Raw genomic sequence first — 15,661 nt, forward strand, 5'->3', positions numbered from 1 at the left:
TAGTATATAGCATCTTTGTGATACAGAGAGTGATGTAATCATTGTGAATATGCTTAACATTTGAAGGAGCCAGTATAGTTTGAAGAAATAGCTGATTTCTTCTATCAAGTTATCACATACATTTTTTTTTTACTTTTCTGCCAAATCGATTACACTTTTCTATCCCAGTTTACCCTATTATTTCCTGATCTGCTGTACTTTATGATAAACTTAGGCAGAACTATTTACATAAAAATAGTGATAATTTAGCTAAATCCAGTTATTTCCCCAGTTCAGTCATTTTCTATTAGTATTCACCCAAAGGAGGCTTTACTCATTTTACCAATACATCTGGATGCACCAATATTAGTATTATAACAATACCAGCAACTCTGTCAATATAATACTGTGTCATAGAATGGCAGTAGATATAACCTGAGGAAGTAGAGTCAAAGATTCTGGCACTACTAGAATCCCAGTCTGTTACTGACTGTTATTCTAGCCCATATTATATTGTATGACCAAATATTGCTCAGCCCAGTACCTTTTTTTTTTTTTTTTTAAAGATTTATTTATTTGTACATACAGAACTGGGGTACAGGCCAGAGGCCCAGAGGTGGTGAGAAGCTTCACCAGAGACAGAGTGGGGAGCAGAACAGGTAGATCAACGAAGTACACTGCTGAGGGGAGCAGCGGGCGGGCCAGGAGAGGTCTGCCACGCCATGTGGTCTCCTCCGGGGCAGGCGGGAATTGAACTCATGCGGAAGTGGCTTTTTAGCTTCTCAGTGCAGCGCTTTAACCCGCTGCGCCAACAGGGAGGACCACAGCCCAGTACCTTTTAAGTGTGCAGGCTTCCATTTGACCTTACCAAATTCTAAAAGTAATAGTGAGCTCACCAATGTATGACTTCACCTTACTGGGATCTGATATAAATGAACCATTTCTTGCACTGAACCTCTCCTGGGTAGCAATGTACTAATTGAATTTTTCTCAGTGCATAACCCATTTATTAAATACTTTATGCCACCTACCATTTTTTTTAAAGATTTACTTTTGCATGCATACAAAACTGGGGTACATGCCAGAGGTACAGAGGGAGCAGAGTAGGGAGTAGAACAGGCAGATGGACTGAAATACACTGCTGAGGGGAGCAGTACGCAGGTCAGAAGAGTTCTGCCATGCCATGTGAGTCACCTCCCTGGCTGGGGATCAATCTAGTGCTGCAGTGGCTGTGATAGCTTTATAGTGCTGTGCTTTAACCCGTTGCACCTCCAGGGAGAGCCCACCATTATTCCCTCTCTCCCTATATTACACCCAAACTTTTCTGCCTTTGGAAGGGACAGTAGGTTTGGCCACTATATTGACCTGATTGCTGCAGCAGTACTAGTTTAACTTATGCCTCTCCTCAGTCCACTCCCGTCCATGTAGAATAGCTTTACATAGGTATAAACCTCATAGGTTATCATGCTTGTTTTGTTTTTATCCTTTCAGAAAATAAATTTTCAGTAAACCTAGTGGCACAGAGAAAGAGAAGGGATCTAAAAATATGACTGCTTCCAAGTTAAGTCTTTCAACTTATTTTTAACTTTTCGTCTTAAACTCATTTTAGACCACAAAAATATGTTGTAAAATTAGTGCAAAGGGTTTCGATATACTTTTTTCCATCTATGGGAAGCTTTTGAGAAGTATAATTTCTCTGGGATAGATTCTAACTGGACCATTCTAAGATGAGACACTAGAAGGTATTTATTTTCCAGAAAGTCCTGAAATAACTGTGATGTCCAGATTTAGGAACCACTGCCTTAGACTATAGTGATTAGCAATTCTATAAATTTTTATGCATACAAGAGCTGAGGTGTAGGCTACAGGTGCAGGGTAGCAGGGAGTGAGAGGATTCACCAGAGACAGAATGGAGAGAGCAGGCACATTAACTGAAATACACTGCTGAGGAGAGCAATGGGCATGACAGGAGAGGTCTGGTGTGCCATGAGGGTCAGCTCCCTGGCCAGGGTTTGAAATTGTGCTGCATTAACTGCTGATAGATTGACAGTGCTGAGACTAAACCTCTTGCACCACCAGGAAGGTGTCAATAATATTTATTGGGCAATTATATTGTGGTAGACTGCTGGATATAGAGATGAGTAAATTATGGCCTTTGTCTGAAAGTTGCTCTTTACTAAATGGACAAGCAGAGGTGAAGACAAAGAGTTACAATTCAGTGGAATAAATGTTACCTAGATCAACTCATATAAGGCAACAGTTTCTCTTAGCTAGGAGAAATAATAATGACTTTATGGGGCTTCCCTGATGGTACAGGGGTTATCAGTGCTATCAAGCTATTGCCAGCTCCTGTGGCATAAGTTCAATTCTCTCAGCATTGTATTTCAGTAGACTTGCCTATTCTGCTCCCCACTCTGTCTCTGATGAATCCTCTCACCTCCTGCACCTCTGGCCTACACCCCAATTCTTGTATGCAAAATAAATAAATCTTTAAAAAAGGGGACAAAAGGACTGTATGTTTAAGATAAAAGTTTAGGCCTTCCCTGTTGGTGCAGCGGGTTAAAGCACAGCGCTGAGAATCTAAAGCCACTTCAGCAAGAGTTCCATCCCTGCTCTGGAGGTGATCCATGTGGCACAGCAGATCTCTCCTGACCTGCTGACTGCTCCCTTCAGCAGTGTACTTCATCAGTAGGCCTGTCTCTGGTGAATCCTCTCACTGCCCCTGAATCTTTGGCCTGTACCCCAGCTCTGTATGCATAAATAAATAAATCTTTAAAAAATAAAGTAAAACAAAAGTTTGAATGAGGTTTTAGCAGAGTCCTGAGCAGGAATCTACCAAACTAAAACATATTCTAGTAAGAAACAGCAGATTGCATTAAAGCAAGGAGTTAGCATATTCAGGCAATGTTAAGAAGATCAGTGTAGTGTGGTGTATGTGGTTGTCCATGGAGGGAAGTAAAGTTGGCTAGATAGGTAGAAAGTGGACTTCAAAGTATCTTGTATGCCATGATGAGTTTGGATTTTATCATGTAATGAATATGACAATAGATTAATCTATATAGAGGAGTTTCATCTCTTAAACCATTTTTTGAGAAAGAAAATATATGTACCAGCAAGAAATATGACCTTTAATAAGATAAATGGAAACAGGGAAATGATTAAGGAGGATACTAGTAATCTCACTGAGAAATCATAAAGGTCAATATTAAGGCATTTTTGTTGTAATCATTCAACAAAAAATTCATGTACTAGATACATGTCTTTAGAAATTATTGTAATCTGTTTCCTTGATTTTATTTTTCTAGGTTTGAAGTCCTAAGTTTTCTAATGTTGTGTTATAATTCTGCTATTGTGTATATGCCTGCTTCATCTTACCAGTCTCTTTGTCGGATGGGTTCCAGGTAATAGTAATAATTATTATTAACCCTCATATTCATTTATTTGACAAATATTTTATTGAACCATTCTCTATCTGATATCACAGTAAACAAAACTCAGAGCTTACTTTCCTGTTGGAATTCCAGTCGTCATCCCTCATGCATCATGGCTTCTTAATTGAAGCATTAAAGAAGTATTTTCTACCAAAGATCAAATTTAAATGCAGTCTTGAATTTAGAATGGTTTACCTAATAATCATTGCTGTCTGGATGCCAGTTTCTTTTTCTTTTTTAATACTTGGCAATACTGATTATATGATGGATGCCAATTTTTATAAATTACTTTGAGACCTTTTAATAAATAGTCCTGTATATGGAAAAAGTTTTAAGAGATAGGGAGCTTTTCCTTTATATATTTCACAGATAATCTCTACTTTTGGTTGAAAAAGTTAGCATGCCACCATGGAAGGATCCTCATTATTTAAATTTATTTAATGTAAATACAACAATTGTCTAGTACCCAATATCATCCACTTGAGGAATAAATGAACAAAACTTTCTTTTATAACCTAATATTACTTCTTTTTCTCCTAGAAATTGAATTTTCATTTTACTTTTTTCACATAAATTTTATCCTAATTCTATGATAGTTTTTCTTAGCCTTTCATCACCTAATTATACTTCTTTGCTACAAACATATATGTTAATTGAAATTTTTCAGTTTCCTCAGACCATAACTCACCAAACACTAAAATAAATTTTGGATTCAATTGCCGTTACAATTATTCTGATAATTTAATTGATTAAAATAATGTTCATTATAAGCTTTATTAATAACCATTAAGCATAACTTTTCTGGAAGCATCTCTTAATGAGTAGAGGATTGCTTATGATACCTTGATTAAAAATCAAGTTATAGAAACCATTATTTTTAAATGTTCCTTTCTTATTTTTGAGATTTACGTATCTTCCTGATACAGTCTGGGGTACATCAAAGCTAACACATTTCTTTTGTGAAGAGGGAGATGAATGGTAGAAAGAGTTACCTATTTGAGGAAAGTTCTTGCTTTTATTGATAGTAGTCCACTAGAATGAACATATGTTTTATAAGGGCACATTTTTATATTTTTTTAAATTTAATTTTTAATCTTTTTGCCAGTTTATGATCACATGTCTAGTCCCAGTACAGTGACTGGTACATAGCAGGTATTCAGTAAATATACATAGCATTTGAATAAAAGAATTTATGAAAGCAAAACATATTTAATGAATTAGGAAATCACACATAACAACAAATAATGTATTTTTCCAGAGTTTGTGTTAGTGGTTTTCCACGGCAACATGAAAAACAGTGGAAAGAACTCTGTGGTCGAATAGTGTTGGATCCTGAATTTATGGTGCAACTTCTCACAGGTGTTTATTATGCCATGTAAGTAGTTGAACTATGAAATTAGGTTAATTGTTTTTAATGTTTGGAAACATAAAATCTCTCCTTTTTCCTTATCAGTTAAACAATACTGAATCTTGAATCTTTTATTCTACTTGGGGCCCACTATCTTGTTTTTCTAGTATGAATACCTTTTAGCACTTTTTAAACAATGAACATACATTTTTTAAACAATTATGTTTACTGAAGTAAAAAATATACACTTCTGTTTGAGAGTAATATAATAAATAGTTTTAAATTGAAACTTAATTAACCATTATCATTGTATTTCCTCTCAGGTGCATAACTTATGGATTAGATATATCTGTATATTGCAGAATAATTATCACAATACATCTTTTTTGTGTGTGTGATGAGGAAAAGATCTATTTTCATAGCACTTTCAATTATACAACAATATTGTTAGCTCTAGTCACCACGATGTATGTATGTTACATTCTCAGGACTTAAGGTACTTGAAGTTTATACATTTTGACTGTCTTTACCCAGTTTACCCACCCACTAATCTTACCTCTGGTTACCATCAATCTGTTTTCTCTTAGTTCAATGTTGTCTTTTTTTAAGGGTCCACATGTAAATGAGATCAAAGTATGTTTTGATATGTCTCAGTGTAACTTAACTCACTTAGCATAATGCACCCTGGGTCCATACATTTGGTCACAAATGGCAGGATTTCTTTTGCTATGGCTACATAATATTCTATGGCATGTATATGTGTACATATACATATGTACATTGCAAGGTTTTTTATCCATTCATCAATGGATACACATGTTGGCTATTATAATGAAGCAGTGAACATGAGGGTACATACATCTTTTCAAGTTAGTGATTTTGTTTCCTTTGGATAAATACCTGAAATTGGAGTAGGTAGATCATATGATAATTCTGTTGTAAATTTTCTGAGCTGTCACCATACTGTTTGGCATATGGACTGTACCAGTTTACATTCCCACCATATCGCACAAGGTTCCCTTTCTCCACTCCTCACTAATCTTTATTAGCTCTTGTATTTTGATAATAGTCATTCTAATGGGTATGAGGTATATATCTTACTGTGTGTGTGTGTGTGTGTGTGTTTTTTTTTTTTGCAATACCTTCATGATTGATTTTGAGTATCTTCTCATGTGCCTGTTGGCCATCTATATGTCTTCTTTGAGAGAATGTCTATTCAGATTCTCTATTTGCTTTTATCCTATTAAGTGTTTTGTTTGTTTTGTTCCTTATTAAAGATTTATTTATTTATGTATATAAGAGCTGTGGTGTAGGCCAGAGATATGAAGGGAAAGGACTAAAAGGATTCACCAGAGACAGAGTGGGGAGCAGAACAGACAGATGAACTGAAACACACTGTTGAGGGGAGCAGTGAGAGAGAGAGGAAAGGTCTGCTGCACATGTGGATTAGCTCCCTGGATGGGGATCTAACTCATGCTACAGTGGCTGCTGATAGCTTCATAGTACTCATACTTAACCCCTTGCACCACTAGGGAGATCCTGTCTTATTAATCTTATGAATTAAGGGGTTTTTTTTGGTTTCAAGTCCTACTTTCAAGTCTAATCTATTTTGAATTGATTTTGTGTACAGTATAAAATAGTGGTCCAGTTTTATTTTTGCATGTAGCCAACCAGTTTTTAATACCAGATATTGTAGAGACTAACATTTCTCCATTGTGTATTGTTGGCTCCTTTGTTATAAATTAATTTACTGTATATGTGGTTTTGTTTCTTGTTCTCTGTTACATTCTATTTCTATGTGTCTGCTTTTATGCCAGTACCATACTGTTTTGATTACTCTAGCTTTGCAGTGTAGTTGAAATTAGGAAGCATGATATCTTCAGCTTTATTCTTATTCAAGATTGCTTTGGCTATTTGGGGTCTTTCGTGGTTCCATACAAGTTTTAAGATTGTCTGTTCTAGTTCTGTGGAAAAAATGCCACCTGAGGTTTAACAGGGATTACTTTGAATTCTGTAGAATGTTTTGGGTGGTAAGGACATTTTAACAATACTGATTCTTCCTATTCATGAGCATAGTATATCTTTTTATTTGATTCTGTATTCATTTTTTTTTTAAAGATTTACTTATTTATTCAGACAGAACTGGGGTACAGGCCAGAGATGCGGAGGGTGATAGGATTCACCAGAGACAGAACGGGGAGCAGAACAGGCAGATTGACGAAGGATACTGCTGAGGGGAGCAGCGGGAGGGTCAGGAGAGTTCTGCCGCCCCATGTGGTCACCTCCAGGGCAGGCGGGGATCCAACTCATGCGGAAGTGGCTTTAGCTTCTTTGTGCAGTGCTTTTAACCCGCTGCACCACCAGGGAGGCCGGGTTCTGTATTCACTTTAAAAATTTTTTTTAGTTGATACATTTTACATGGTACAGTTTGTAAATTTAAGGTATATAATTTGTTACTTTGCTACAGTTATATATTGTAATGTGATTGCCATAAAAGCATATCTATCATTACATTATTATGTATATCATAATAAATATTATTGACTATACTCATTATATGGATACATGAGGTCACTGTCTTCCTCAGTTTCTCATCATTGTCTTATATGAAAGCTTAACCTTTTTTGTTAAGTTTAGTCCTAAGCACTGTATCCTTTTTTCTATTTTAAAGATTTATTTATTTATGCATACAAGAACTAGGATACAGGCCAGAGGTGTCGAGGGTGAAAGGATTCACCAGAAACAGAGTGGGGTACAGAACAGGCAGATTGACTGATATACACTGGAGAAGAACAGCTGGCAAGACAGGAGAGGTCTTCTGTGCCATGTGGGTCAGCTCCCTGGCCTGGGATCCAATTTGTGCTGCAGTGGCTGCAGGCAGCTTCGAAGTACTGCGCTTTAACCCCTTGCGCCACCAGGGAGTGCACTTGTTTTATTTCCTTTTCAATTTCTGTATCTTCGTTTGTTTGTTTCTTGCCTAATTATTCTAGTTAGGATTCTAATGCTGTGTTGAAATGTTGAAAGTGGGTAACCTTATTCCTTGCCAAAAAGGAAAGCTTTCAGTTTTTACTGTGGAGTGTGATGTTAGCTATGGCTTTGTCATACACGGCCTTTGTTACATTATGGTACATTTCCTTTATGGATAGTCTTCATTATGAATGGATGTTGAATATTGCCAAAAGTTCTTTCCATATTTAAAAATGTGATTTCTAGCCTTTATTTTATTAATGTGGTTTATCTTGTTGATTGATTTGCAGATGTTGACCCATCCTTGCATCCCATTGGTAATTCCCTTTTGATCATGGTATATCACTTTTGTAATGATCTTGAATTTGATTTGATAATGTTTTGTTGAAGATTTCTACATCTTTGTTCATCAGATACTGGTCTCTTCTGATTTTCTTTTCTGATATTGGTATTAGGATAACTGTGGCCTCATAAAATTACTTTAGATTTGTTCCCTCCCCTTCTGTTTTTTGAGAGCATTTAAGAAAGGCTGGTATTAATTCTTTTTTAAATGTTTGTTGAATTTACTTACAAATCTGTCTGTAGACTAGTTGGAAAGTTTTTGATTACTGACTCAATCTCTTCATAAGCAATCACCCCTTGATCTCATTTTGGTAAATTGTATTTTTCTAGGACTTTGTCTTTTTTTATGTTGTTGAAATAGTTGGTGTATAATTGTTCGTGGTCCTTTTAGTATTTTAAAATAGTCAAAGTATAAAATAGGTACCCATTAATTTGGGGTCTAGAAATTACCAGGTTTTCTTTATGGAAAACTATGTTTCCCTATGTAGTTCGTGATATACATTTTCATGAATACATTACATAGATTATTCTAAAACCCAACTATGTAAAGAGACATGTAAACTATTTTAAACATTAATATTTGAAATGTTCATTTTGTTTCTATAACCAAACATAGAATAGGTTAGAGATGAATTGATGTGAAAATCTTGTTTCAAAACCAAAATCGAAAGACTAAGAACAATAAAAAGATTGTTGTTGAACATTAGAAGGTTAGAGATATTTGCTAAAGGTAGTAAGCAATCTGTTTTTCCATAGGTATAATGGACAGTGGGACCTTGGCCAAGAAGTTCTTGATGACATAATTTATAGAGCTCAGCTAGAACTCTTTTCTCAACCACTATTGGTAAGTTATTATATTTACTTATTATGCCTGGGCCTAAAAGTGGCACTCATGGGTAAAATAAAATTTAATATATACTCTGTGGCAATTCTTATAACTAAGTGGGAAAGGTTTATTCCATAATTACAATTGATTTCTTGTTTGGGAGAAAACAAAATTAGCTTAGATTATCTCCTACAATATTTCAAAATAAATTCAAATAAATTAAATAATTGAATGTTTTTAAATTCTCTAAGAAAAGACAAAGGAAAAGGTTGTAAATATTCAGATTTCTTTTTTTTTTTTAAGATTTATTATGCATACAAGAACTGAGGTATAAGCCAGAGGCACTGAGGAAGGGGGAGGAGAGGACTTGCCAGAGACAGAGTGGGGAGCAAAACAGGAAGATTGACTGAAATACACTGCTGAAAGGTGCAGTAGGCGAGACAGGGGAGGTCTGCTGCGCCATGTGCGTCACCACCTAGCCAGGGTTTGAACTCAGACTACGGCTGCAGATTGCTTCATAGTGCTGTGCTTTAACTTGTCACACCACGAGGATGGGCCCAATATTCAGGTTTCTAATGAAGGAAGGATTTTCTAATTTTAAGTGATAGGACAAACTACTAAAAAAATTCTGATGTTTTTTAAACCACATAAAAATCTAAATTTTAAACCATGTGTTTTTAAAAGCAAAATAAAATGCATTGCACAAATCAAGAAAAAAATATTTTCAGTGGACAGGACATGAAAGTCAATGAATGTTCTTTATAATAAGATTTTGTACCTTTCCACAAAAGAAATGTATTTCCTAAAGGTTGATCAATCTATAAACATGTTAAAAATCCAATAATGCTTTAAGCTTCCAAACTACAGAAGCTATTTAGTAATATGTATTTTCCAATTTCCCAGCTCTTGTTGTATACCTGAGAATACCTTAAACTTTTTTTTTAAAAGATTTATTTATTTATTCGTACAGAACTGGGGTACAGGCCAGAGATGCGGAGGGTGAGAAGATTCACAGAGACAGAGTGGGGAGCAGAACAGGCAGACTGAGGAAGTACACTGCTGAGGGGAGCAGCGGGAGGGTCAGGAGAGGTCTGCCACGCCATGTGGATCTCATCCAGGGCAAGCAGGGATTGAACTCATGCGGAAGTGGCTTAAGCTTCTTAGTGCTGTGCTTGAACCCGCTGCACCACCAGGGAGGGCCCACCTTAAACATTTTTTAACCGTCCCCTTAAAATTTTTAAAATTGTACTTTAAGCTCAACATTTTTGTTATTTTTAGTTGCAAAGAAATCAAAATAGTATAAATGTTTCACAGCAGAGAAGGATTAAGTTATATAATTGATATTTGTGGAAAGTTTATATTAATGAAAAATGCTAGCTTGTGTTAACTATATAAATAGTTTTCCAATCTAGACAAGGATAGTTGATTTGGACTGTGGATGGTTTTTATGCTTGCATTCTTTGTTTTCTAAGCTTTTTATAATCTTTTTTTAAAAAAGGTTTATTTCAACTGAGATGTTAAAAGGCACAAAATGTTGTAAAAATAAACTATTATTTTTTTTCTAAAATCACATTTTAAAAAAAGATTTATTTATACTTACAGAATTAGGGTATAAGTTTGGTGGGTGAGAGGATTCACCAGAGACAGAGTGGGGAGCAGAACAGGCAGATTGATGAAGTATACTGCTGATGGGGGGAGCAGTGGGCTGGTCAGGAGAGGTCTGCTGTGCCATGTGGGTCAGCTCCCTGACTGGGAATCAAACTCATGCTGCAGTGGCTTCCGAGAGCTTCATAATGTGGTGCTTTAACCTATTGCACCACCAGGGGGAGCCCTTTTATATATATATAAGATTTATTTATTTATGCATACAGAACTGGGCTATAGGCCAGAGGTTCAGGGGCAGTGAGAGGATTCACAACAGAGACAGAGTGGGGAGCAGGACAGACAGATCAAGGAAGTACACTGCTGAGGGGAGAAGTGAGCAGGCCGGGAGAGGTCTGCTGCACCATGTGAGTCACCTCTGGGGCTGGGGATCAAACTCATGCTGAAATGGCTTTAGCTTCTTAGTTCTGTGCTTAACCCGCTGTGCCACTAGGGAGGGCCCCGAGCCCCACTTTTTATAATCTTCTATAATGATGTTTTTAAAATATTCTTTACTTGCAGTGAAGAGGTACATCATCATAAAATATTTGTAAAACTCTTAACTCATATTTTTATCCATGTAACAGTCTTGTATATTAAGTGGAAGTGACTTTTCTAAGACAAAATAAAAAGATTAATAATCTCTAGTCTTGAAATTAACAATTTCAAGTGTCTGAGGGGCCTTTGTTTAAATCTAGAGCCAGGTAATAAATAGATAAAATAATTGCAGGTAGAGAAATGAGTCATTTGTATTACTGATAACAGCTAAATAAGACAACTTCATTCCCTGCTACATGATTGAAGTGTTAGAGCAACCCCATGGAGAAAAAATTTAAGTTGGTGGGTAGGCACACTTTTCCAGGTTGCTACATTCTACTTCAAAGTGAACAGAAAGGAGAAAGACAATTCTGTATCTCAAGATCTTTGCTAGTTAGCACAACCCACTTAAAAATATGGGGCAAATAGAGATTTCACTCCTTTCTGGAGAGCAAGAAGTGGTGGTACAAAATGCCAGAAATGTCATGGGGAAATTTCTCATTGACACAAAGGAGTGGATAAAAGCCTAAAATTTGTGTTATCACCTGTACAATCAGAAAATTTTCCTAAGTTTTCTTATATCAGAGTTTAAATGTAAATAACTTTTTTCCTATGGAATGCTTTTTCTCTAGTAGTCAACAGTTTCAGGGAATCTGGGGTGTGTGACTTTTAAAAATAATTTCTCACATTAAAAAGATGATTGAATACAGAACAGTGAATATTTATACATTTTTGACATTTTTGTGCTTTTATATTTTATACAAGTTTTAAATACATATTCAACCATTCAAACAAACTGTAGATTAAGCATAAACTGTGTATTGGGGGCCCTCCCTGGTGGCGCAGTGGGTTAAAGCACTGCTCTGAGAAGCTAAAGCCACTTCCACATGAGTTCGATCCCGCCTGCCCCGGAGGTGACCACATGGCGTGGCAGACCTCTCCTGACCCGCCTACTGCTCCCCTCAGCAGTGTACTTCGTCGATCTGCCTGTTCTGCTCCCCACTCTGTCTCTGGTGAATCCTATCACCCTCCACATCTCTGGCCTGTACCCCAGTTCTGTATGAATAAATAAATAAATCTTTAAAAAAAAAAAAACACTGTGTATTGGTTGTAAATACTATATACTTAGTATTATTACTTTAGGTTGCCAATGCCATGAAAAACTCATTACCATTTGATGCTCCTGATTCTTCACAAGAAGGTCAGAAAGTCCTTAAAGTGGAAGTCACACCAACAGTGCCGAGGATTTCTCGGACTGCGATTACAACAGCTTCAATACGCCGTCATAGGTGGAGGAGAGAAGGTGAGTATAAAATCCCTGTAATTGATTCCTGAACTACAAGTAAATTTATCACTGTTTTTACAGACTACATTAACATTTGATTTATAGTCTTCTATATAATAGAGTAAAATTATTTAGTTGTTAAAAGTATCGCTAGAAATGTGTATTAAGTATCTAAATTTCTTTTTATATAAATACATTTATATTTTTATAAAGTAGAAAGATGTCATTTAGATTGCTCTGTGAATATTACAGCAGAAAATAGAATCAAATTAATTTGTGTTTTTTTCCCAAACTAGTAACAGTTTGAATAATAATAATAGACATTTCTTTGTGCTCGTTACCATACTGGGGAAAAAAGGTGCATGTATGAGCATTGTGGGACAAGCTTATATAACTGGCCAAGCTAATGATATAATACAAGCTATCCATCAAAGAACTGATTTTGGTTTTAGATTTCTATCTTTGCTTTCTAAGTGCTGAATCCAGCAGTATTTCAAAGGCATACGGTACTTGAATAGTTAAGCTGTGTTGCCTAAGAGATACTAACTGCCATTTTAATAACCCCTATTTTCTGTCCTATTCATTTGCAAACCTCACATTGTTCATCTGCTGCCTTATGTGTGTGCATGCTGTGCACACACATGTAACTATATAAGTAGTGTTTGTTTATATCATATCCATAATATACATTCTCTTATCTGCCTGGGTCAGAATGCTCAGAAAAGAATAGAGCAGCACAAAAGCACTAAAATTTTATATGTTGAATCCCAGATGGCTTTGACTTCTCAAACGAGGCTGACTCGAGTATTCCTGGCTCCCCGGTCCAACACGGCTCCACTGACCTAGGGATCAAACGTGTGCAAGAGGGGGAGGTGCTGGTGCGCAGGACCCCTGAGCACGGCTCACCGGAGCCCAACTCAGCTGCAGCCACAACAGAGGGTAGGACAGAGATGAGGAGGCAGAAGTCAGTGAGGTAGTTGCTGGAGAAGGATCCTGGCTCACTATCCCCTAGCAGAGCATCTGTCCATTCTAGTGTGTGTTTCCACTATCCCAGGGTGTATTAGCTTCTCCTTGCAAAGCACACCTCCCATATCCCTAGCACCAGGTCAGGTACAGTCTTTAGTTATCATTTGTGCTGGCCTGGAGTCTGCATCCTGTGTAATCAAAGAACAGCTTGGCATGGCTACTAACAAGGCAGAGGCCTACCTCCAAAAGATCTGCAAATGCTTGGGATTTTGTCATTACTGAGCATGTTTATTTTAACATTAGGAAAAGGAAAATGCACCCAAATGACATGAGCCTTACTATTTAATACGTGTTGATTGATTTCATTTATTTCATTTGTTCTTCAAAAAATATGTGAGGAATTTTAAAATGTTAGTATATTATCTTTGAGAAATTGAACTAAAGTGGAGCCAGCCGATTTAGTTATAATCCCAGAGTGGTCAATTAACAAGAATGTCTTATCTTTTTGACAGAGTAAACCGGTATTGATGGGCTTTTTTAAATCTTCGGGTCAAGTTCCCTGGATCTAACTAGTGAACTACTGACATCTTTCCTCTATAATTGTGCTGTTCTGCTGCACACTGTATTTTATCATTTATTGTAAATAACTGTTATATAACTACCAAACAGAATTGAAATGTGTTTTTTAGAGGCCAGGTAGCCTGGTAGACTCTTGTTTTTGCATTGTAGATACCTAAAAAGGAAAATTTATTTTACACACTCCTCTTCTTTCCTCACCCTCATCCCCTACTGTGTATAAAAGAACACTTCTCTTTGATGGGAAAGTATTTATTTGCTGTTTTACATGTGACTCTGTAGGAATTGACTTTGTGAAAGTATTAGTAGCCTAATAACGTGTCATTATTTAGTGTATTGCTACTGTGGAATTTTTACACTAATTTATGAAATATAGTAGCTAATTTTAAAATAGGTTTCATATCTTAAAGACCAAACATGCATGAAGTAGTTCTCTTCCACCTTAAAAAGTCTTGTTCTTTGGTGCATTAGAAATTTGAGCATGCTCAGTAAGAATCTAAATCTACACTCTGTTCATTTGCCCAGATTGATCTAACTTCATTTAACAGTATTGCATGTGCATGACCTAGGAACCCAAAGAAATTGGTGCTGTTTTACAGAGGTTCTTGTTCAAGTGGCTATAAACAATCAGCCTTCCCTTTTGCCTTTTTTTGTACCTCGCTATGTTATTCTTGAGAATCAGTTTTATCTTGTATGAGGCCTAAAAGTAAGTATGTATGAATAGATCTTAAGCCTAGAGTTGTCCTACATTGGACAAGTCTTTCTTGACATTCTTGATGACTAAGTAAGCCACTTGCCATTGTTAGAATATTGGCATTTTTGTGCCAAATGTAGTATTATACTATTTAAACTATGATATTTTAGAAATACTTTAGGTTGAAGCATTTCTTCCAGTTATCAAAAGCCATACACTTTGAAAAAGGAACTAGTTTCTTTTAAATAGTCTATTAAATATTAAAAGATCCTATTTTAATAATATATCACTGATAGAAATTTCAGTTTGTGAGAGTAAAGTGTAGCTACAGGAAAGAAACATAAGTTCCATTTAGTATGTTTGAAATTTCTGAAAAACTACTTTGCCTTTTAAGATTGATAGCTTTAAATCAATATTAATACAAGTAAAATTTACAAGGAAAGGGAAATATGAATAGAATCATTCTTTAAAAAAAATTTGGTTGTCTCTTTTGGATCATGAATAGTACTATTAGATATCTGTGAGAGAAATTAAATTAGAAAGAAGGAAAACTACAAGATACTGCCTTTCTTACTCTGCGGTCTTTAAGCAGAAGAAATAACTAAAACTTTAAAATTTTAGTGACTGTTAAGTCTGTTGGAGCTCTTGGGTTAACATCAATAGTTGACATTTTTAAAGAAGTAAACTGTTTCCTAGAATGGTGGTTTTCAAGTTTTACAATTAAAATTGTATTTATTACATATTGTAATTGAAAGGAGAATATAAAAGTATCGCCTATCCTGATTGTCATTTATCTTGACAGTCAAGTAACATTTGTGACTTTTAACAAGCCGGATTTAAAATTATTACTAAACTGAGGACAACATCGTGATTAAAGTATAGTCAGTGCTCCACTATATTGAAATAGCATTTTTAGTATATAAAATATCAGGAGATTCTCTTGCATGGTGGTGTCTATGTTATCATTTCTTCTGTGGCCATATTGCTTGGACATCAGCTCTGCATGTGGCGAGATTCAGAAGCTAGCACTAAGTCTCTCAGTCTTCTTTCCCAAATATATATACATATA

The 15,661-nt window shown here is 35.9% G+C and overlaps 1 protein-coding gene across 3 annotated transcripts in view; it reads left to right on the forward strand.

Annotated features, from left to right (window-relative positions):
- Positions 1-15,661, forward strand: part of FAM126B (family with sequence similarity 126, member B) — a 56,202-nt gene that overhangs the window by 36,215 nt on the left and 4,326 nt on the right. For 2 of the 3 annotated variants that reach the window (XM_012728579.1, XM_012728581.1), the window contains exons 9-13: positions 3,285-3,380; positions 4,669-4,785; positions 8,824-8,911; positions 12,215-12,374; positions 13,128-13,295. In XM_012728579.1, the coding sequence (XP_012584033.1) occupies positions 3,285-3,380; positions 4,669-4,785; positions 8,824-8,911; positions 12,215-12,374; positions 13,128-13,295 (629 nt within the window). The remainder of the gene's footprint in view (positions 1-3,284; positions 3,381-4,668; positions 4,786-8,823; positions 8,912-12,214; positions 12,375-13,127; positions 13,296-15,661) is intronic. The other variant, XM_012728583.1, reaches the window with a different exon arrangement.

This window comes from Condylura cristata, unplaced genomic scaffold, assembly GCF_000260355.1.
Source record: "Condylura cristata isolate star-nosed mole 26May11 unplaced genomic scaffold, ConCri1.0 scaffold00002, whole genome shotgun sequence".
Classification (NCBI taxonomy): Eukaryota; Metazoa; Chordata; class Mammalia; order Eulipotyphla; family Talpidae; genus Condylura; species Condylura cristata.